The sequence below is a fragment of the Primulina eburnea genome, chromosome 14 (assembly GCF_022965805.1).
Source record: "Primulina eburnea isolate SZY01 chromosome 14, ASM2296580v1, whole genome shotgun sequence".
NCBI lineage: Eukaryota > Viridiplantae > Streptophyta > Magnoliopsida > Lamiales > Gesneriaceae > Primulina > Primulina eburnea.
In genome coordinates this window covers 2,562,761-2,586,622 of record NC_133114.1, presented here as the reverse complement: position 1 = coordinate 2,586,622, position 23,862 = coordinate 2,562,761, and the positions used below count along the sequence as shown (strand labels likewise).

Here is a 23,862-nt window from a genome sequence, read left to right as displayed (position 1 = left end):
AATATTGTTCGTCGACAAAGGAGGCAGGCTGGTAGAGATCGCAGAACACGCATAAGAAATGAAATGTATCAACCATCGTCGAGGGAGAGACAACGTAGGAGGTAAAAGATCTACAGTAACGTATTCTACATTATTTTTACATGATAACATGTGAAGTGATTAATGTAATTACAAAATTGTGTATTAAAATTTTATATTTATTAATAAATCTTGTCCATTGCATGTAGGTGCACGTGAGAAGATCAAGTTATGGTGCCAAATAAATATGTTTGTGATGCAGATTTTACATTTTAATAGAAGTAGTAAATAAATTGTATTCAATGTTGTATTGTTTTAAATATGTTTGAATATCAAGTGTGTTGACTTATTTGACTTGATTTATTAATTATACTTAAGTTATTTCATTACTATAATTATATCCGTAAATTTATTAATAAAAGAGTAATAAATCACATACACTAGATTGTTTTTTTAAAAAATGAATAATAAATTATATACACTATTTCAATATAAAGTTGCTTTTTAAAAATTACAGACATTTAATTTTCATTATCACCACGAGTATGAAAACAACTAACAATACGAGCAATAACTAATTAAATGTTGCAGCAACAACTTCAAATTAAAATAAAAAAATAGAAAAATATACAATAATACGACGTAAGTAATTGTGCATCTCGAAACAAATAGTTAATGATGATGGTAACGATGCCCCCCAGTGTCACACGGAGGTCTTCTAATGACTCTATGTACACGACCTAACATCTCTTCAACATCATCATGCGTACGTGTTTGGGCTGCAGATGTACTGATATCAGCAATGTTCCCACCAACCTCATACCCTTCTATCTATGAATATTCTTGAAATGGTATGGACGACGTGTTTAATGTAGGGCGACTCTCATTCATAAACGGTCGAAAGTCACTTGTAAAAATTGTGTAAAACTACCGGCAAATGGAGTGTGGTAACCATACTCATATGATGGAAAGCTTGAAACCACAGACGGAGTAGTGTATGCAATATTTGAAGTTGATGGTCCAGGTTCAAACTCATTCCGTGTCCACATCGGTGGAGTTAGCACATGAGCTGGGCGTGTCTGTGACAGAGATGCATATGTTATGTAACCTATATTTAATACAATAAATTAAATATACATAGATATGTAGATAAATTGAACATGTCTTACGATAAATTGTCGGTAGTTTGCATCTACAGGATGGTAGCCAATGATGTTAGAAGGTACCACTGTCGGAGAGAGAAATATTTGTGAAATACGATGATACCAACCAATATAGTCCACTGTGATGCCGGGTGTACCAGGTATGACATAATCCCCACCAATCACAAAATTATATCTGTCATTCCACATATCTACAAAATCTTTGTGATACATCGTCCAATCACAGTTGTTATGCCCTTGTCACATTAATTTATGGAATTATCGAAGTTAGTAGCAGGTGGCGGGATACCCTGACGCATTCCAAATTGTCGAAGACACCGCTATGGTCTATGCATCTCAACTATATGAAAATTGATCAACGCACATGTCGATAGACATAGATAAATTCTATTTCCATCAAGAATTCTAGCAACCTCGGGGGACTCCATATCATAAACTGTCTATAGAAACTGAAGCAAATAAAATAAAAAAAGATTATCAAGTTGATAATATGACATTCAGATTGAATTTTTAAAAAATTCCAAATTTTAAATAACTAATTTATGTATCTACCAGTCCTTCTACCATCATGTCAAGCATATCTCTCATTATACGGACTGAATGATGGGTCGTGTGTGTCCAAGAGAATCCACGTCTCCACCTGCAATTTATAAAAGTACACAATACAGTCATTAAAAGTACATAACAAAATAATAATACAAGTTAATTAATTCTGATTAGTACCGTGCGCCGTATGGTGGGAATGGTAGACCCTGAATCACATCTGCAGCTTGCTCTTCTGACATAGATACTTGTTGCGCTCTATCAAGGCAAAGAAGAGTAATTCTAGACCATACCCAAATCTGCAATAACATACAACAGAAATTGTCAAATCATAAGAAAAATTAAGTAAACAAATATAATGACCGTAGAAGTGTAAAAATACCTGCAATATCTGAACAGGCCCACAAAAATAGACCTTTAATCCCATTGATGTGTCGCACAGCTCTCTATAAAGATATGCCAACACAACATAACCCCAGCTAAACGTATTCACCATTTCTATGTCCTCAAAAACTGCAAATACATAATTTTCACAGTAGTACCTTCCGAGTCTGGAAACATACAGACACCAATGATCATTAATGCAACACAACGGGAATATTGTGTCACGTCCTCTTCAGTGCTTTGATCATTAATCATATTATTTAGGCAATGGTCTCGCAAAGCGGTCAGATAAAGGTATGCACCTTTAATCTAAGAAGATGTAGACGTAAAACCCAACCAAGTTACGCAGCGCTGTTGTAACGTATGTTTGTCGTACGCGGTATCTACACCAGTGATGGGCATGTCCATCAATATTCAACCCCCAAATAAGGGCAACGTCCTGTAGGGTGATTGTTGTCTCGCCAACTGTAAGATGAAATGTGTGTGTCTCACGACGCCATCTCTCAACGATGGATGTAAACAAATGATTATCATAATTTTTAATAGGACTACACTAAATGACACCATAGAAACCCATGCATGCTAGACATAGGCGGATACGAAGATGAATCCCAGCATTATGCAATCTCCAAAGACATTTGTCAGACCGGCGTCGAGGAATTAGTGCATCCATGTTTTCAGCGTTGATATTATTTGATATATGTCTACCTGTCAGGATCGGTTTAAGGGGCCCCCGACTGAACATCAGTTACAAAGCTGTGCGTCAGTCGATGACCCTTCTAACTGATCCTTCAATGAGCTGCAATAGCTCGTGTTCTAAGAACAAATACACCGATGAATTAGATCGAGTTTGGTTAAACAACCAAGCGGAAGACACTCGAAGTAATCCTTCGTTAAGAAAACAAACCGATCAGTTTTGTATATCTTGTGCAACTGGTTAACTAAAGTAAAGAAGTTAGATAGAGCTTATATCAGTTTAGTTATGGACAGAACAGAACTGATATCAGCTGGACTGATGAAACAGTTAAGAACAAAACAGTTAAGCAGTTAATATTGAAAACAAAACACAAGATATGTTTATGGATGTTCGGAGACTTCAACTGCTCCTACGTCACCCCTTCTACCTCCTCGGGTAGGATCCACTAGAAGACTTTGATTTATACAACACCTTGTACAAACCCACCCAGCTTAGGACTTATCTACTGCCTAACTGAACTCCTAGTCTAGACTGAATACATCACCTTCCAGCCAACACTTCTTTAACGTCTATGTGTCAAAGACTACATACACATGTTTTACGTCTGTGTGCAAGACGGAATCTGAGATGGTGAGAGAGTGAGTGTGTGTGTGTGTGAGAACTGATCAATGAACACTACCCGAAAGTGTTCTCACACACTGAGGGAAATATGCTTCTAAACTAAACTGATAACACGTTGAAGTGTTCCCTCATAAACTGGGCTGATTGTTTCTTAAAAGCTGATATGCAATTAACGTGCCCTCTCTGTATTTTTCATCAACTCTCATCTCTGTCTTCACTGATCTTCATGTTCTATTTATAGGCGAGTGGTTGATCGTACAGTGAGACTCAATGAATGTATCCGTTGCAGTTTGAATTCGTTCCTCGACATCTTTCCGGAACTTTTGGCTTTAAGCTCTGATGCAACGTTTCTTATTGTAGTGTAATAGTACAACAACTTTTGTACCTTCGTGCTTAGCTGGATTCCATTATTAAGCTTGTCTTGATCTGCAACTGAATGACTCGGATTGATGCTTTCAACTGGTCAGTTGAACTGGTCTTCAGTTGGGCTGGTGAAATTAGTTGACTCGTCAGTTGAACTGATTTCACTCTTTCAGTTGAACTGGTTAGCTGGACTCTTCATCAGTTGAGCACTTCATCAGCTGGCCGGACTTCTGAAGGTCTTCTGCTGAATTGCTCATCAGCTGGACATTCAGTTGGACTGCTCTTTAGTTAGAACTTCAGTTCGACTGGTTCAGTTTGTGCGATCAGTTGGGCATCTTCAGTTAGCATCTCCGATAGCTTCATTTTGGCTCGTAACTGATTATTTCAGTTTCAGCTTTCTGCACACTAAGGTAGATTATTAAAAACAAAATAACAAGTTTTGTTAACATCAAAATCAAGCAAAGATTGCGAACTTGAAAAGTTCCAACACTACCCCACAAATACAACACATTATCCGTATTCTTGCAAACAAAAAATCATTATATAACAAATATTATATTTTTTTATCAACAAAATGTAACTATATATTTTATATTAAACGAAATTTATTTGCAATTTTTGGCTGTAAATAATAAAACGTATATGCTGATGATGAATTGGTAAATGTGATAAGAGGTTATTAGATTTTTTTAAAAATAAATAATAATTCATCATACGTAAATAAACTAATTACTGTAAATAATTATATTGTCTTTACTTATAATAGTAACATATAATTATAATAATAACAATAGTAATAAGAATAACTATAAATATTTTAATTCTAATAATAAAATTAATATTATAATTATTGTAATTAAAATAATTATAGTTATTATTAATACTATTGTTACTATTTAAAAGTACTATGATTTAAGACCATTATTAATCTAAATAAAAATGATTAGTGAAATCATTAATATTATAATACATTATATTTTCCGTTGAATTCTAAATTTGTTCAAGCGTGGATGCAAAAATTAGTACACAATTAATACTATTATTATCATTATTATCTAAATTTAATAACTATAAATAAAAATATTTAAATTACTATCATTAGTATTACTAATGTAATTTTTGAATAAAAACGTATGTTAAGGATGAATGAGTGATGAAGGATGCTCGATGTATTTTTTTAGTACAAAATATGTTGTTATTATTACATTAAGCTAATTTTCATAATATTAATTGTTTCAATAATAAAATTCAGTCAATCAAATTTAGTTCAATAAATCAACGAACAAAAATAAATATAATGAACAAAAATAATAATGTTACCTCTTAAGATTTTCTCGAATGAAATAAATGATAAAATCAACTAACAACATAATAACCTGTCAATGTTAAACATTCTTATAAAAAATACATTATAAAACTACATTAATTCAATAATAATAAAATAAATTAATACCTGACAATTTTCGATAACAAAATACTTATGAACACAACATCCGACCGAGAAGAAATTTAGCTAACAGAAAATGTCGCGGAAAAAATGAAGCAAAGAAAAACTACTTAATAAGAAAAAATGCCGAACACTTGGGATAATGAATAAGAAGAAATTCTGAAGACTCGTGTTCAAAAGGTAAGTTGTAACATACCGTACTTTTAACTACTTTAAAATTTGCGGAAAAATAAAAAATTTCTTAATTAAATAGAAACCTTCAAATTTCGATAACAATAAACTGATCATTAAAAATATTTGAAATAAAAATTTCACAAAGAAAGTTTGCTAAAAACACTTGTTTAAAAATCGTACACAATAACGTGAAATCAGAATATTTGAAACATGGCATAATGTATTTAAAACATGGGTGGTCCTCAGGTTTAGCCTCCTGCCCGGTCCAAGTCGGCTCATTGGTCCCCACCCCTCGTCTCCTCAAAGTCATCCTCACCTGCATCGATCAAGTATAGTGAGTCTAAAGACTCAACATGTATAAACTGGTAATAGCAAGTAATACGTAATAAAACCACATGCATCTTTAAAATAGAGCGTACATACTTGAAACTTGAACCTAATAGCATAAACATACTTGAATTTGAATGTAATAGCATAAACGTAGACGTGCCATCATCATAAAACTTTTCTTAAACATGATTGAATCATACATACTTGAGCATACATAGCATCATTTTGCGTAGAGATATGTTTCAAAGAAAGTGACCCATAACATAATTCGCCTGATCAGACTAAACCACAGTACTGGATGATAGGGACGTATCTAATGCCACATACATGAGATCCCCGTTCATAATTAAACGGGCTGATTGGTCCCCGTTCATAATTTAATGCTTTCCAATCACGATCTAAACCCATTCATAATTTAACGGGCGGATTGGTCCCCGTTCATAATTTAACGCTTTCCAATCCTAAACATAATTTGGTCGCAAGACATTTAGCATACCTCAAAAACTTGAAATATTTTCTTTGCACGTCAACATACTTACTTGGTGTTGAGGGATTCATTGGATCTCACTCGGGGCCGCTACTGCACATACTAACATGAATTTAAATATTTGACTTGCATGTCTTAGACATAGGTACTCGAGCTCACCACCAAAGTGAATAAGTAGCTTTTGACATTCTAGTTCGCTCCGAACTTGACATCGTTTAATCATAGTTCTAAACCATGACATAAAACCCCAAAACAAATCCTATATTTTTACATAAATAAATTTTAACCATCGTACTAAACCATGATATAGAACCCCGAATCAAATACTAAAAAAAATAATAAAAAAAAAATTAAAAAAAAATTTTTTTAAGAGGGGGTACACGGACCTCGTGTAGGAGTCCGTGTACGGATCCAGGTAGGCAATGGAATTTCGTATTTTTGAAGGAAAAAGGACACGGACTCCGTGTCGGGGTCCGGTAAGGGGTTCGGGTACCCTCTGTATGAGGAAAATCACGAAAATTCACTAACTTAATCTTTCACCCTTTCAATCCAAGCCTAAAGACCATGAACCAACACCTTGAGACTCATCCTAGGATGTTATTACATTGATTAGTACCGTACAAACACCCCAAACGTCACCAAACATCGACAAGTAACCTCAATACAACAATAACCCGTAATTCGGCATCGTTTCGCTTCCTACGACTTCTATTACATCCCAAGCCAATCCCGACCCAAACGAACCACCAAATAACACCTAAATACATCCCATAACATATCTAAATGCAGTAGCACAAGCCCGGCGATGCCCAACGAAGCCTGCAACAAATAAATTCAAGAACATGGCAAGAACACATTTTCATAAAAGTCGCAGTTTGAGCAGTCCCACGAAAACAATCATAACTCACTCATTTCTTATCCAAATATTTCGAATTTACTGTCAAATCGAAGGTATCGAAAAGTTCTACAATTTTCATGCGAAAGTTTTCTCAAAATCACGACCGAAAAATCTCAGTTTTTAAATATGACAGCAAAAACGAGATTTGTGATCCAAAAACCGTTCCAAAATTTATCCAAACGTCATTGCTCAAACTTCTACACATCACACATGTATTTTTACGGATAAATAATAACACAACGCATAATATGACGAGATCGATGCAAAAATAACAGAATATACATGCCTTTGGTCTTGAAACAATTGAAGATGACGAATACCGGTGCGGTGGAATACGGGGAAAAACGATCGGTTGACGTCTGCTGCGCGATTTCTTGAAGAAAATTTACCGAAAATCTGCTGAGAATTCGTAGGGCAAGGGGATGGTGGCTGCTGAAAAGAAATCGCCTCAAGAACCCTTGGCTTCTCCAACAAAAGAAACGTGTGTGTGTTGTTTATAGTGAATGGGTGTGTGTGTGCATACTTGAATGTGTGTGTGGTGTGTATTAAGCCACAAGGTGAGTAAAATGTGTGGGTGTCTTCTAGTTGGGAAAATTTTTGCTTAATTAACTAGTTAGCAATCTAATTAATTAACTAACTCATTATAACTTTACAAAAATCCCAAAATAAAAATAAAATACACAATTGATAAACTTTAAAAGTTTAAAACTTAAAATCATCTAAAAAAATTAAATTAAGTTTTAAAATGCTAAAAACTTCATAAATCATTTAAATATAAAATTCTTGGCTTTAAATAAAATACCACATTTTTTTTATCGCTTAAATCGTCGCCGGTCTCTTTTCCCGATCCCGCATCGAATATTCGCCTGAAATATAAAACTCAAGAAAATATTTTAACGTGCATCTTAAAAACATAAATAATTAAAATAATGCAATTTCATAAATCACACATATCTAAAATCATTTTAAACTTAAATAATTAATTTAACAATTTAAATATATGCATGGGTTTTACGTGTACTGATTTTCGGGCTCTACAGTTTCTCCCCCACTTAATAAATTTCGTCCTCGAAATTAAATCTTACCAAATAGTTCCGGATAGCGACTTATCATATCTGCTTCGGTTTCCCAAGTGGCCTCCTCCACCGATTGATTCATCCACTAGACTTTGACCAACTTGGTCACTTTGTTCCGAAGTCTCCGCTCTTGTCCGTCTAGAATTTGGACAAGTCTTTCCTCATACGACATATCTGGAGCCAACTGCAACGGCTCAAAACTCAAAACATGCGAAGGATTTTCTATATACTTCCTCAGCATCGAGACATGGAACACATTGTGCACTCCGGCCAAATTCGGCGGTAAGGCTACACGATAAGCTAGTGTCCCAACTCTGTCAAGAATTTCGAACGGTCCAATAAATCTCGGACTAAGCTTGCCTCTCTTCCCAAACCTCATAACACCTTTCATAGGTGCTATCTTCACGAATACGTGGTCTCCTACGGCAAACTCAAGATCTCTCCTCCTCTTGTCAGCATAACTCTTTGGACGACTCTGTGCGGTCTTCATCCTGTCTCGGATCTTGACCACCACATCTGCAGTCTGCTGAACAATCTTTGGACCAAGTTCTGATCTCTCACCGACTTCATCCCAATGAATCGGCGATCTGCACTTCCTTCCATACAGTGCTTCATAAGGAGCCATACCTATAGAGGAATGAAAACTATTGTTGTAGGTAAACTCCACTAGAGGTAGCTTCGATTCCCAATTCCCATGGAAATCTATCACACAAGCTCGTAACAGATCTTCCAATATCTGAATCACTCGCTCAGACTGGCCATCTGTTTGAGGGTGGAATGCAGTACTGAATAACAACTACGTCCCCATGGCTGCATGTAAACTCTTCTAGAAGGACGATGTGAACCTCGGGTCCCTGTCGGACACAATATTAACTGGGATCCCGTGCAAACGAACTATCTCCTTGATATAGAGCTCCGTATACTGCGTCATGGAGAAAGTCGTCTTCACAGGCAAGAAGTGTGCCGACTTAGTAAGTCGATCCACTATAACCCAAATGGCATTGGATCCTCTGACTGACCTCGGCAAACCAACAACAAAATCCATGGTGATATTCTCCCATTTCCACTCGGAAATAGGGAGCAGCTTAAGCATTCTTGCTGGTCTCTAATGCTCTGCTTTCATTTGTTGGCAAGTGAGACATTCAGATACAAATCGACGGATGTCTCGCTTCATACCTGGGCACCAATACAGCATCTGCAAATCCTTGTACATCTAGGTACTTCCTGGATGGATGGAATACGGAGATGTATGTGCCTCTGACAAGATATCTTCTCTGATCGAATCAACATTAGGCACCCACATTCTCCCTTTGTATCTCACAATATCATCAGACACTGTGTAAAGTACACTGCCTTTGGTCTCATCCTTTAGTCTCTATTTCTGTAATTGCTCATCTGAATACTATTCTTTACGGATTCGGTCTAGCAAAGAAGACTGGACTGTTAGATTAGAAAGCTTAGGAGCTCTGCCCTTAGGATAAACCCCTAACCCAAATCTCTGAATCTCTGACTGAAGAGATCTCTGTACTGACAACTGTGCTACGATTGCAAATTTTCTGCTCAAGGCGTCGGCCAAAACATTAGCTTTTTTTTTTCCTGGATGACAGCTAATCTCACAATCGTAGTCTTTTACCAATTCTAACCACCGTTTTTGTCTCATATTCAATTCTTTCTGTGTGAAGAAATACTTGAGACTCTTGTGATCAGTGAATATCAGGCATTTCTCGCCGTACAAGTAATGTCTCCATATCTTCAACGCAAAGACAACGACAGCTAACTCGAGATCATGGGTCGGGTAGTTCTTCTCGTGCACCTTCAATTGTCTGGATGCATAAGCTATAACCCGACCATGCTGCATCAAAATTGCGCCTAAACCGAGCTTAGAAGCATCGGTGTACAACACGAAATCACCTTGCCCTGCTGGCATGGCTAAAACTGGCGCTGAAATAAAAGCTTGCTTCAAAGTGTCAAAGGTCTTCTGACATTCATCACTCCATACGAATTTAGCATTCTTCTTAGTCAATGAAGTGAGTGGCACTGCAATCGAAAAAAAAATCCTTGAATAAATTTTCTGTAGTAGCCTGCTAGGCCTAGGAAACTGCGGATCTCTGAAGCATTCTTCGGTTCAACCCATTCCTTAACTGCTGCTACCTTAGCTGGATCCACCTCGATACCATTGCTAGATATTATGTGACCCAAAAATACTACCTTCTCCAACCAGAATTCAAACTTACAAAATTTTGCAAACAACTTGCGACTCTGCAAGACCTGCAAAACTATACCCAAATGCTGACGGTGCTCTTCATGGCTCTTCGAGTAAATGAGAATGTCGTCAATGAACACTATGACGAACAGATCTAGGTAGGGTTGAAATACTCGGTTCATGAGGTTCATAAAAATCGCTGGAGCATTTGTCAGTCCAAACGGCATCACTAAGAACTCGTAATGCCCATATCTAATTCTAAAGGTTGTCTTAGTTTTTACTTTACTATGACCTCAAATTCTGTCTTTTCTCACAATTCCCAATATTAGAAATGGAGGTTCAAACTTATCGTATCTTACTTTCTTTATACTATACCCGTAATGATCCTCGATCTATTACATTAGCATTTATGCAGTTCAACCTAAGAAATCTTAGTACCAAAAGTTACTAATCAACTTCTATCCATGGTACTACACTCAAAAATTAAACTTATCTTAACCCCATAATAATATTGACCTACGATCCTTGAATCGAATCTTTACCTTACGACACCAAATTTACGTAACTTAGATATTTACAAATACATCCCAAATATAAATTTGTTGCTAATCTTAAATTTCGAGTAACATTAATCCATAAAACACCAAAATATTCAATATCGATCTTCTGCTTAAATAATAAAACCTTCCTAGCATCAAATACATGCTTAAACTATTTCTTCTCAATTACATTATAGTTGAGGCCTAAGACACTTAAACCTTCCTCATTAGAACGAATGTCACACTTTGAAGTATCTTCAATACTTAATTCATTCTAACGTATTAAGCTTAATAAGTTTCCCCATGTTAATGATGGACTAATTCTAATAAATCAACTTCACTTATAACCCATAGAATTCTAGAATCCTCATATAAAGATTTTAGATTTCTTACTCGATAAAAAAAACTTAATATTCGACCATTGATAACCTATGTTGAATACAACTAATTCTCTTTTGTTTTTATTTCAACCAATATCCCCGTATGAACATCTATTTCATAAACTAGAAATTAAAACTTACACAACCCAAGTAGTCTTATATAACCTAATTCCAGTACTCATATCCACTTAATCCTAATTTTTTTAATGACTTACAAAGATTCCTCAAGACAAGGTGCCTGATAGGGCCTCTTGTAATTCCTATTGACCTCAATGTTCCTCTGGTCCTGCCCTGCAGCCAAAGCTCTCGACACGGCAACCGCATAAGTTGTAGGACCAGCAACCCTGACATCGCGACGCAAGATCGGCCGCAACCCATCAATAAAATGCCTCAGCTTCTCTCGGGCATCATTCGCAATCAGGGGTACAAAGTGACACCCCTTCTCGAACTTCCTCACGAACTCAGCTACGCTTCTGTCTCCTTGACGTAACGTCATAAACTCCCTAGTCAATCTGGATCGTACTTCTTCAGTGAAGTACTTGGAGTAAAAGACCTCCTTAAAGCCATCCCATGACAGAGTCTGCAGATTCACTAACATGGACGCGCTTTCCCACCAAAGCATGCGTCCTCTGTCAACAAAAAGGTGACACATCTAACACTCTCTGCATCCTGCAGCTCCATGGAAGCGAAAATAACCTCGATGGACATAATCCATCCTTTAACTATCACCGGGTCAGTAGTCCCCTAGAAATCCTTAGGATCCATCCTCCTAAACCTTTCGTACACAGCTTCCGATATGGGTCTCACCCCTGTATCAACTATAGCTTGATTCCTCGCAAAATGTGCGAAGAAATGAGTCATCCCTGCAAGCATCTGAGCCTGCATATCTAGGGGTGGACGAGAAGGAGTGGCCATCTCCCCTTCACAAGCCTCTCTGTCCTCATCTCTTCCTTCACGGCCAACCAAACGTCTAGGAAGCATATCGTTCTAAAAATTTACCCAACACATAACCCAGCATACAATAACCTTATATCAGTATCGTTGGATGCACGAAATTTGAACTTAAAACATGTTCATGCTGAAATCGTGACTTGATGCTTACTACATAAAAGATTTCAAAACTTTAAAACTTACAGACTTGAGGTGTTACTTCGTGAGCTTCTCGCAACCGGCAGTAGGCATAACCCTTTTCAAGAACACCGCTCTGATACCAACTGTAACATACCGTACTTTTAACTACTTTAAAATCTGCGTAAAAATAAAAATTTTCTTAATTAAATAGAAACCTTCAAATTTCGATAACAATAAACTGATCATTAAAAATATTTGAAATAAAAATTTCCACAAAGAAATTTTGCTAAAACACTTGTTTAAAAATCGTACACAATAACGTGAAATCAGAATATTTGAAACATGGCATAATGTATTAAAAACATGGGCGGTCCTCAGGTTTAGCCTCCTGCCCGGTCCAAGTCGGCTCATTGATCCCCACCCCTCGTCTCCTCAAAGTCATCCTCACCTGCATCGATCAAGTCTAGTGAGTCTAAAGACTCAACATGTATAAACTGGTAATAGCAAGTAATACGTAATAAAACCACATGCATCTTTAAAATAGAGCGTACATACTTGAAACTCGAACGTAATAGCATAAACATACTTGAACTTGAACGTAATAGCATAAACGTAGACGTGCCATCATCATAAAACTTTTCTTAAACATGATTGCATCATACATACTTGAGCATACATAGCATCATTTTGCGTAGAGATATGTTTCAAAGCAAGTGACCTATAACATAAATTGTCTGATCAGACTAAACCACAGTACTGGGATGATAGGAACGTATCCACTGCCACATACATGAGATCCCCGTTCATAATTCAACGGGCTGATTGTTTCCCGTTCATAATTTAACGCTTTCCCATCCTAAACATAATTTGGTCACAAGACATTTAGCATACCTCAAAAACTTGAAATATTTTCTTTGCACGTCAACATACTTACTTGGTGTTGAGGGATTCATTGGATCTCACTCGGGGCCTCTACTGCACATACTAACATGAATTTAAATATTTGACTTGCATGTCTTAGACATAGGTATTCGAGCTCACCACCAAAGTGAATAAGTAGCTTTTGACATTCTAGTTCGCTCCGAACTTGACATCGTTTAATCATAGTTCTAAACCATGACATAAAACCCCAAAAAAAATCCTATATTTTTACATAAATAAATTTTAACCATCGTACTAAACCATGATATAGAACCCCGAATCAAATACTACAAAAAAAATTTTAAAAAAAACTTTTTTTAAGAGGGGGTACACGGGTCCGGGTAGGCACTGGAATTTCGTATTTTTGAAGGAAAAAGGACACGGACTCCGTGTCGGGGTCCGGTAAGGGGTCCGGATACCCTCTGTATGAGGAAAATCACGAAAATTCACTAACTTAATCTTTCACCCTTTCAATCCAAGTCTAAGGACCATGAACCAACACCTTGAGACTCATCCTAGGATGTTATTACATTGATTAGTACCCGTACAAACACCCCAAACGTCACCAAGCATCGACAAGTAACTTCAATACAACAATAACCCGTAATTCGGTATCGTTTCGCTTCCTACGACTTCTATTACATCCCAAGCCAATCCCGACCCAAACGAACCACCAAATAACACCTAAATACATCTCATAACATATCTAAATGCAGTAACACAAGCCCGGCGATGCCCAACGAAGCCTGCAACAAATAAATTCAAGAACATGGCAAGAACACATTTTCATAAAAGTCGCAGTTTGAGCAGTCCCACGAAAACAATCATAACTCACTCATTTCTTATCCAAATATTTCGAATTTACTGTCAAATCGAAGGTATCGAAAAGTTCTACAATTTTCATGTGAAAGTTTTCTCAAAATCACGACCGAAAAATCTCAGTTTTTAAATATGACAGCAAAAACGAGATTTGTGATCCAAAAACAATTCCAAAATTTATCCAAACGTCATTGCTCAAACTTCTACACATCACACATGTATTTTTACGGATAAATAATAACACAACGCATAATATGACGATATCGATGCAAAAATAACAGAATATACATGCCTTTGGTCTTGAAACAATTGAAGATGACGAATACCGGTGCGGTGGAATACGGGGAAAAAAGATCAGTTGACGTCTGCTGCGCGATTTCTTGAAGAAAATTTACCGAAAATCTGCTGAGAATTCGTAGGGAAAGGGGATGGTGGCTGCTGAAAAGAAATCGCCTCAAGAACCTTTGGCTTCTCCAACAAAAGAAACGTGTGTGTGTTTTTTATAGTGAAGGGGGGTGTGTGTGTGCATACTTGAATGTGTGTGTGGTGTGTATTAAGCCACAAGGTGAGTAAAATGTGTGGGTGTGTTCTAGTTAGGAAAATTTTTGCTTAATTAACTAGTTAGCAATCTAATTAATTAACTAACTCATTATAACTTTACAAAAATCCCAAAATTAAAATAAAATACACAATTGATAAACTTTAAAAGTTTAAAACTTAAAATCATCAAAAAAAATTAAATTAAGTTTTAAAATGTTAAAAACTTCATAAATCATTTAAATATAAAATTCTTGGCTTTAAATAAAATACCACATTTTTTTATCGCTTAAATCGTCACCGGTCTCTTTTCCGATCCCGTATCGAATATTCGCCTGAAACATAAAACTCAAGAAAATATTTTAACGTGCATCTTAAAAACATAAATAATTAAAATAATGCAATTTCATAAATCACACATATCTAAAATCATTTTAAACTTAAATAATTAATTTAACAATTTAAATATATGCATGGGTTTTACGTGTACTGATTTTCGGGATCTACATGAGTGCTCTGTGCCAATTTAAATAAGAGGAAGTCACGGATTCTCAGCCTGTAAATGAGATATTAACTTGCAGTGAAAATCACATTTTTCCCCATCTTCCGACCATGCAAGAGTCCGATGAGAATGGAACCATGTTGATTTACCAAAGGAAATTGATTATGCACAAGTCGCAGCCATAACCAATAGAAATAAAAAGACAGTTCAGTGGAGATTAGAAAATAAGCGGTGAAGCTTTTCAATAAAAAAACACAGCCTTTTGCTAAAGCTAAAGAAATATGTCGGAAGACTCTTTCGACGAAGAAAGTTGTTGTACTGCATGAAATCCACATTTATAAGCATTTTCTTGATTCTTACACGACCAAAACAGAGAGTATCAGCAACCATGCATTGTTTCACCATGGGGATTTACTTCTTCTTCTTCTTCCTCTTCTCCACCCCCGCAAGTACTATTTCGGTTTCTTTATCCTTCAACTTTGCCAGCTTCGGGTCTAACGAGAACAATCACTTCATCAACACCACAGGAGATGCTTACATCTCACCCCAAGGGATTCAGCTCACCCCCAATGAGTTCAATGTTTCACAGACATCAAGAATGGGTCGCGCCACATATGTCGAGCCGCTGCATCTGTGGGACAAGAATTCCGGGAATTTGAGTGATTTTTCGACTCATTTTTCGTTTGTGATAGATTCAAGCGGGAGAAACGATTTTGGGGATGGAATCACCTTTTTCTTGGCTCCTGTCAATTCATCCGTGAGGACTGCCTCTGATGGTGCCAGCATAGGCCTTAATAGAGATTGTGTTTGTTCAAATTCATCTGAGGAGACGTTTTTTGCAGTTGAATTCGATACTTACCAGAATTCTTTCGATCCAGTTGCCCCACATGTTGGGATTAATATAAATTCCATGGTATCTGTTGCAACCGCTTATTGGCAGAATGATATTACTCGGGGAAGGCAAAATGAAGCTTGGATTAGCTACACCGGCAGTTCAAAGATTCTCACTGTTAATTTTACAAATACTTTTAATAACACAATCACACTGGGTAGCCTCAGCCGCGTGGTTGATCTCAGAGATTACATGCCTGAAAAAGTTGAGTTTGGCTTTTCTGGTGCAACAGGAGATTTTTTCGAGAGAAATACTGTTAAGTCTTGGGATTTTTATTCAAATTTAATTATCGATGTCACTTCTAATGTGCCAGCTCCGTGTCCAATGCCAGCTCCGAGCCCAACATCGGATCCCCCGGTCAACTTAATTATTGTAGAAGGAAACCGGAAAAGGAAGCGGGGAGTATGGAGATTAGCTTTCGGATTAGGCGCTGCAGGATTGCTGATTGTACTTCTTGTTTTGGGATTTGCAGGCTGTTTCTTGAAGAAGAAAAATGATATCAAGGCACAAATAAAAAAATACACAAATGCTATCAACACGTCGATGGAGAAGGAATTTGAAACGAGCGCTGGGGCTAAGAGGTTTTCGTACAAAGAACTGGCCCGTGGAACTGATGATTTTGCAGAGAAATTAAAGCTTGGAGAAGGAGGATTTGGTGGAGTTTACAGAGGTTACTTTAAAGAAACCGATTCATATGTAGCTGTAAAAAGGATATCGAAGGAATCACGTCAAGGGCTGAAAGAGTATGTATCAGAAGTGAAGATCATTAGTCAATTAAGACACAGAAACCTCGTCCAACTCATCGGTTGGTGCCACGAAGAAGGTGAACTCCTCCTTGTTTACGAGTTCTTGCCAAATAGGAGCTTAGATTCACATCTCTTTAAGCATAATTCAGTGTTGACATGGGAAGTTAGATACAAAATTGCACAAGGATTAGCCTCAGCTTTGTTGTATCTACATGAAGAATGTAAGCAATGTGTAGTCCATAGAGATATCAAATCAAGCAACATTATGTTGGATTCAAACTTCGATGCCAAACTCGGTGATTTCGGCCTAGCTCGACTCGTCGATCACGAGAAAGGGTCACAAACCACGATGGTGATGGGGACTAGAGGATACATGGCACCTGAATACGTGATCTCTGGCAGGGCCAGCAAAGAATCTGACATATTCAGTTTCGGAGTCGTTTTATTAGAGATCACTTGTGGGAGAAGTGCCATTGATGCTATATTTCAAGAAGATGATCAGCTCCAATTAGTGGAATGGGTGTGGCAACTTTATGGTGCAGGAAAAATACTAGATTCTGCGGAGCAAGATTTAGGAACCGAGCAAAATGGTGAAGAAATGGAGACATTGTTGGTTTTGGGGCTATGGTGTGCTCATCCGGATTGTCGGCATCGGCCCACAATACGACAGGTGATTAATGTGATGAACTTTGAGGCTCAATTGCCAGTTCTTCCAGAAGTAATGCCGGTGCCGGTATATCAGAGTCCTTCCATGCACTGTGGCGGAAAGTTCTGGTGTGAATTACAGTACCAGTGGGAGTGATTCTATGGGCTGCAGAAGCCATTACGGCAACCCTTCAAAATCTGCCACTTATTCTGCTGGGGCTAATGGTTCTAATCCATTAGCCCCGTTGCTTAAAACTGCTTGATCCGTAATTATGTTTTCTTTTAATTTCTTTTGAGTGGTTTGATTGATTAAAAGATTGTATTGTTCGTGGTTGATGAATCCTTATGTGATATATAACTTAAACTGATCGTTGTAACAAGACAAAAATTTGTGTGAGACGGTTTCACGGATCGTATTTTGTGATACATATTTCTTATATGGGTATCTATTAAAAAGTACTGCTTTTTTGTGATACAGATCTCTTATTTGGGACATCCATAAATGTTACTTTTTATGCTAACATTATTAGTTTTTAATATGAATATCGGTAGGGTTGACCCGTCTCACAGATAAAGATTCGTAAGACCGTCTCACGAGAGACCTACTTTTGTAACAAATATCATGCTTAAAAAATCTAACTAATACTTTATGAATAATTTCTCTTGATTGCTAAATTAATTGGGATAATCTTAATCAATGTGAATGATTCCTTCACATAAAATTCGACTTTTATTTGATCAACGAGAAGCATGTATTGATATGATCAATTGTGTCGGAAGTCATTGGAGCGAGACAGGCGCAAAGGTAGAAAATTTTGATTTGGGAGAGGGATTGTGATTAGAAGAGTGTATGGCCATTGGCCAAATATATATTCGTAAGTTTTTCGTCGGTGATTTTATCGAATGAAACAACATATAGACCTGGCTCTTGGTCGGGTCTGACCCAGATTCGAACTGGAACGGTCCCGTGATCAATAGGCTGGTTAACCGACGTTCGTGGCCGTTGTACAACAGTCAACCCGGACCAAGACAGTCGGGTCGATTATTGTAGGTTTTTTTTTTTCTGTAAATATCCCCGACCCCCTTTCCATTTTTTTCGTACAATTTTCTTTCAATAATTAACAATTCTTTCATTATCAAAATATTAAATCTTGATTATTGAGTTATTTTCCATTGTTGATTTATTTTCATAATTACTCCAATTTCATATTTATACAAATATGACATCATGTTACCCGAGTTTGAGCATCGGGATTTTCTTTCGTTCAATGTCGACGATTATGATCTCGATTTTTCCAATGAGTAACATCAAGAACAAGAAAAATAGACCAAACAAACACATCATCATCAAAGTCAAGAAAGTATAAGCAATCTGAGGGCACCTAAACAAAAACTCAAGCGGTGCCTCACTCACTCGACATTCGATATTTTTACCAAACATTTCAAAAATGTGATATTTATCCCAGTTATATGCAAGCCAAATGCTAATATTGTCCAAAAATTTATAACATTGAGAAAAATCATCCGATGAAAATTGGTATTGATAGTTCTCAAACTCAAATTATGACATTCTCTTTTCCATTGGCTGACGATTCTCGACTTTTAAAATTTTTCCGAAGCTAAATTTAGAGAAGAAACAACTAAATTTTGTGTTGTTAAAAAACTTTATATTAGTTTTAGTGATAAATTATCTTTTGAAAATTATCTTTCTATAAATGCAAATCCTTCTATTTGACGTTTATATCCCAAAAATACACTCAAACGACAGTTAAAAAAGTAGTAGTTGAACAAAAATAAAAATTAATTAAAGAGCTCGCTAGTTTAAATAATAAAGTTTTTTTTTTCGTTCGGATATTTGGAATGATCATTGACAAAGTTGTCTGCATATAAGTATTAAATGTCCTTGACCGTCGATCGTCGCAGTCAGTTTCAGTTGTAGTGTTATTTTTTAAATTTTTTCTCCTATAAATACCCCTCGCCCCCCTTTCCATTCTAGGCTATCAAGTTTTTCAAATTTTTTTGATAATACTAGTGAAAATACTTATAGTATTAGTTGACTTATTGAAATATGTAAATCATCGTTATGTTGTAAATTTTTCATATTAGGTGCAGACGTCATATTTTAAATTTGCGTGTTCAAAATGAACTAAAAAATTTAGCATTACAAATTCCATTAATTAGGAATGCAATTCATTATCTATAGACACATCCTCAAGTTATGAAATAATGGGGCAAAATTTGCAAAATAAATGATATGAGGTCTAAACAGTTCGCACGAGATGTTCCAACTAATTAGAATTCAAAATATAAATTATTATTATCGTCTTTTGAATATAAAAATTTATAACGTATATTTTTTCATTAACATGTTCAAGCTCGTGATATTTATTTATTTTCGAATAAATAGAACATATGCACTAGTAATTGTAAAATTTTAAAAGTTTTAAATGATGCTGGTGATCAATTATCAAGTATTTATTATCCTGCTTCTCATATAGTTTTAACACATTGTTGCAATATTGCATGTATTTTTAGTGAACATATGAAATCTAGTGATGATGCTTTTAATTCAATTTATTTAGGTCATGAAAACGAAATGAGATTTTTTTTTTAGAAATCCCTGAAATATTTTTATGTGCTTTTGTTTTATATCCTAAACTTAAATTAGATGATTTACAAGAAATATTAACATTATATTAATGAGTCTTTAGATCCTATTACGAAAACGGCTCTTAATATATAATTGCAATTGTTTAATATTAAAATTCATTTATATGATATTTATAATGAACATAACATCAAATATAATAGATGTATTTTTTCACATGATTCACGATCCAGTACCACTAGCAATATTTTTTCTAAACTTACTAAAACACAACTTTTATTAAACTACGGACGAGACGCCCATGAGAATCCTCAAGTTCCAATCAGGAACATAAAAATTATTTTACCACTGTTTTTGATTTTAATGATGCGAATGAGGAAACTTTTGACATATACAATCGCAAAAAAACACAAATATATCCAATTTTGTCAATAATAGCAAAAATAATTCTGACTTGCCCGTTTTCAACAGTTGCAGTGAAGCGAGCTTTTAGTATTGGAGAAAATACGTTGTATAAGAGATGTTCTAACTCAAAGTCGAAAAATTTGAAAAAGTCCAATTTTTGCTCAATGATTGGTCAAAAGTCATTAACCGAATACAACATAATAAAAATGATGAAAAATATCAAGTCGAAACTGAAGGAACATTTAGAATAACGACATGAAAAAATACGAGTGAATTTGATTGAACATAGTGAAATATAATGGATTTTTTGTATAAGCCGTTAAAAGTTGAAATGTAATAGATTTTTTATTGAGAAAATATATCGTTCTACATTTTATCTCTTTTTTAAAAAATAATTTATGCGTATTGTTCGTCTTTCATAAAACGGGTAATCTAGCACGCAAATGAAAAAAAATTGCGTAAAGGGCGCGCTGATTTTATAATTATATATAAAAAAAACTGATTTTACTAAATTTCATAGGATATTTAATTTTATAAAATATTTTAACTAAATTAATACTTTTCAAACGGCATATATCATTTACTGTTACACAGTATTTATTGTACGGGAGATAGTACAGTTGTGCAACCACCAAGCTGGACCGTTTCTAGGCTGTTACGGTAGTGAAATTAAAGTTATTGGGTTGGGCCCATTCACGGCCGATTTGTTCGGCGTGGTCCATTAATTGTGTGAACCGATTTCAACCCGAAATCACATTTTTGCCCCTTCGAAATTGTTTTCTTTTCTTTAATTTATTAGGCATAGCTGTAAAATAATTTTTTCTTTAAATTACATAAAATCCAAATTTGTGAAAATGTGAATGATGAATAATAACATCATATCTATAGTATTTTATATTATGTTATTAAGTTTGAAGTTTGAAGTTTTTACGGTAACTAATTTTTGGTATCATAATACATTTTAATAATTATATATATATATATATATATATATATATATATATATATATATATATATATAAAGCAATGATACCATGCACACACTTTTCCTGCACACCTGTAGAAGCCTGTCTATGTGGCACACCCACAACCACACAAAATTTTTGTTTTGTTTTTTTAAAAAAGACTGATCAATCATGCACCGCCACGTAGGCGGTGCTCATGATACCGAGGTGTGCAGGATAACAAATTCATATATATATATATATATATATATATATATATATATATATATATATATATAATATATATAACTTGATGTTTAGTAACTAAGCGGATAGAGCCTTTGTACTAGGGGTGATCACGGTGCGGTTTTGCGGTTTTTTTAAAAAAATTCAAACCGAATTGCCATATGCGGTCGGTTAGTATTTTGAAAAATTAATCGCGATTTTACGTAAAAAAATCAGTCTTACGGTTTTGAGCGGTTTCAAGCGGTTGCGGTCGGTTTTGCGGTTTTTTTAATGAAAAATATTAGATCATGTATTCTAATTTATTTGAAACAACAACAATATATTGTTTTCAAATATAAAATATAGTTCAAAGCATATAAATATCAAAATAGATTAAACAATAATCAAGATTCAAAACTAAGTTAATAATTTAACAACACAACACATTAACAACAAAAATGACATTTACACTATTTTATCATTTTTTTACTTTCAAACTACAAACAAAATATTGTAGCAAAAAAAATAAATATTTTAATAAAAAACTAATATGAAGAATAATTAAGAAAAAGATAAGTTTTATTTGTAAGAATAATAATTTTAAAGAGAGCTAGGATATAATGAATGATGACTTCTTTATTTGAATATGTTGTTTATAAATTATTATAATATAAGCCAAATATTATGGCAAGCGGTTTAGGCGGTGCGGTTTGGTGCGGTTCTTGGCAAAAAAAATAACCGAACCGCGTATGCGGTACGGTTTATGATTAATATTTTTAATCGCGGTTTTTATAAAATATTATGAAAAACGGTGCGGTGCAATTCGGTTCAGGCGGTTCGGGCGGTTAATAAAAAATTTTGATCACCCCTACTTTGTACACTAAACATCAAATTGCAAGTTCAATTTTTGTATTTTTTCTCTCTTTTTTCTATTTATTTTTTAAATTTATATATCAAAATTACATTATAATATCTCACTATTTTTTATAATTAAACTTTGATCCTCCTTTAACTATAAACCAAATGGATTATAAAAAATATTGTACAAGTACGCAATGTATACATTGGTGCATTAGTTTATATTAATAACAACGTATACGATGCTTGCGTGTACAATTTTTTTAAAAAAAAATTAATTTGATTAATTTATTCGTGAAACGAGTCAACCATATCAATTTTATAATTTTCACATTAATTTGTTTAACTTTATAGCTGGATTTGATTTAAAAATAAGTGAGCCCTGAAATTATATGCATGTTTCTTTAAACAAAAAAGAATGAAAAATTCTAATCTATGCATGAGCAGTGGAGTTGATAGGATAGGATAAGGAAAATACATGCATAGAATAAGTTTTGCCAAATCACGTGTCGTACATTAAGCTAGATCAAAGTAGTACAATATTTTAAATTTTATCTAAATTATATATTGTTTAATATTTATTATTTTTCCCCTCACACTAATAAATTTTATACAACTTATATCTAATTTATCAAACAACTAAAAATAAAATATAATTTATAACATTCCAAATTCGACGATTGTCCTTACTATATACTAAAAAGTACAATTAAATTTAGAATTCTTATGTGACGAGCTCCTAAAAAAAAAAATGCACCTTCTTGATATGAACAATGCATATCAAATCTTTTAATCAATCCTCCACTGCACAGTCTCATACCTAAAATTTTTTGGAATCACTCTCATTTCGGTGTAAGATCGGTTCATTCATATTCCTTTCGTCTAAAAGCTTATCAAGAACCACTCATTGTCCATACAATATATCAAATCTTTTAATCAATCCTCCACTGCACAGTCTCATACCTAATTTTTTTTGGAATCACTCTCCTTTCAGTGTAAGATTGGTTCATTCATATTCCTTTCGTCTAAAAGCTATCAAAAACCACTCATTATCCGTACAACCTAATGACATTGACGATCACCCCACCCTCTTCGACCTCGATCATCACGTAATTGTTCGTGGAGGGAGGCTCACACTAAATTATCCCCCCAACAATGTTACACGTACATTTCTCCTTATCTAGCCTGTGTGGTCACATTTATCGAAATACATCTGATCCTTACGACTTACAAGGACATGGGAGCTAACCAAATAATGGTAGGGAGCCCAAACGAATTTAAAAATAAAAACAATGAAAACGTGTAAACAACAATATCGTAATCTGGGCCGTCCTATCGATTGCAATTTGAATGCACAAATAGACAT

The 23,862-nt window shown here is 35.1% G+C and overlaps 2 protein-coding genes across 6 annotated transcripts; one reads left to right on the top strand and one right to left on the bottom strand.

The window, feature by feature from the left end:
• Positions 1 to 516: 516 nt before the first annotated feature.
• On the bottom strand, positions 517 to 2,811 carry LOC140812368 (serine/threonine-protein phosphatase 7 long form homolog). Of its 5 annotated transcripts, none has more exons than XR_012113653.1 (4): positions 2,107 to 2,811; positions 1,734 to 2,023; positions 1,188 to 1,630; positions 517 to 1,097 (listed from the first exon to the last, which is right to left on the bottom strand). XR_012113653.1 is itself a non-coding variant. In XM_073170616.1 (4 exons), exons 1-4 carry the CDS (start codon positions 2,218 to 2,220, stop codon positions 1,622 to 1,624), a joined length of 330 nt encoding a protein of 109 aa, XP_073026717.1. In that variant the 5' UTR covers positions 2,221 to 2,811; the 3' UTR covers positions 517 to 1,621. The 5 variants fall into 5 exon arrangements, 4 of the variants coding, with proteins under 4 accessions (XP_073026717.1, XP_073026715.1, XP_073026716.1 ...); XM_073170616.1 differs by having other exon boundaries at positions 517 to 1,630; positions 1,734 to 1,821; positions 1,905 to 2,023; XM_073170614.1 differs by lacking the exons at positions 517 to 1,097; positions 1,188 to 1,630 and having other exon boundaries at positions 1,644 to 1,821; positions 1,905 to 2,023; positions 2,107 to 2,266; positions 2,411 to 2,811.
• Positions 2,812 to 15,449: 12,638 nt separating this feature from the next.
• LOC140812842 (L-type lectin-domain containing receptor kinase IX.1-like) lies at positions 15,450 to 17,873 on the top strand. The gene has a single exon (XM_073171207.1). The coding sequence runs from the start codon at positions 15,496 to 15,498 to the stop codon at positions 17,611 to 17,613; it is 2,118 nt and encodes a 705-aa protein (XP_073027308.1). The 5' UTR covers positions 15,450 to 15,495; the 3' UTR covers positions 17,614 to 17,873.
• The last annotated feature ends 5,989 nt before the right edge of the window (positions 17,874 to 23,862 follow it).

Coding starts and splice junctions, on each gene's coding strand:
- LOC140812842 (XM_073171207.1), top strand. CDS start 15,496: ATGAAATCCACATTTATAAGCATTTTCTTGATTCTTACACGACCAAAA.
- LOC140812368 (XM_073170613.1), bottom strand. CDS start 2,220: ATGGTGAATACGTTTAGCTGGGGTTATGTTGTGTTGGCATATCTTTAT. Junction 2,024..2,106: donor GGCCTGTTCAGATATTGCAG/GTATTTTTACAC, acceptor ATGTTATTGCAG/ATTTGGGTATGGTCTAGAAT. Junction 1,822..1,904: donor TTCCCACCATACGGCGCACG/GTACTAATCAGA, acceptor TATAAATTGCAG/GTGGAGACGTGGATTCTCTT.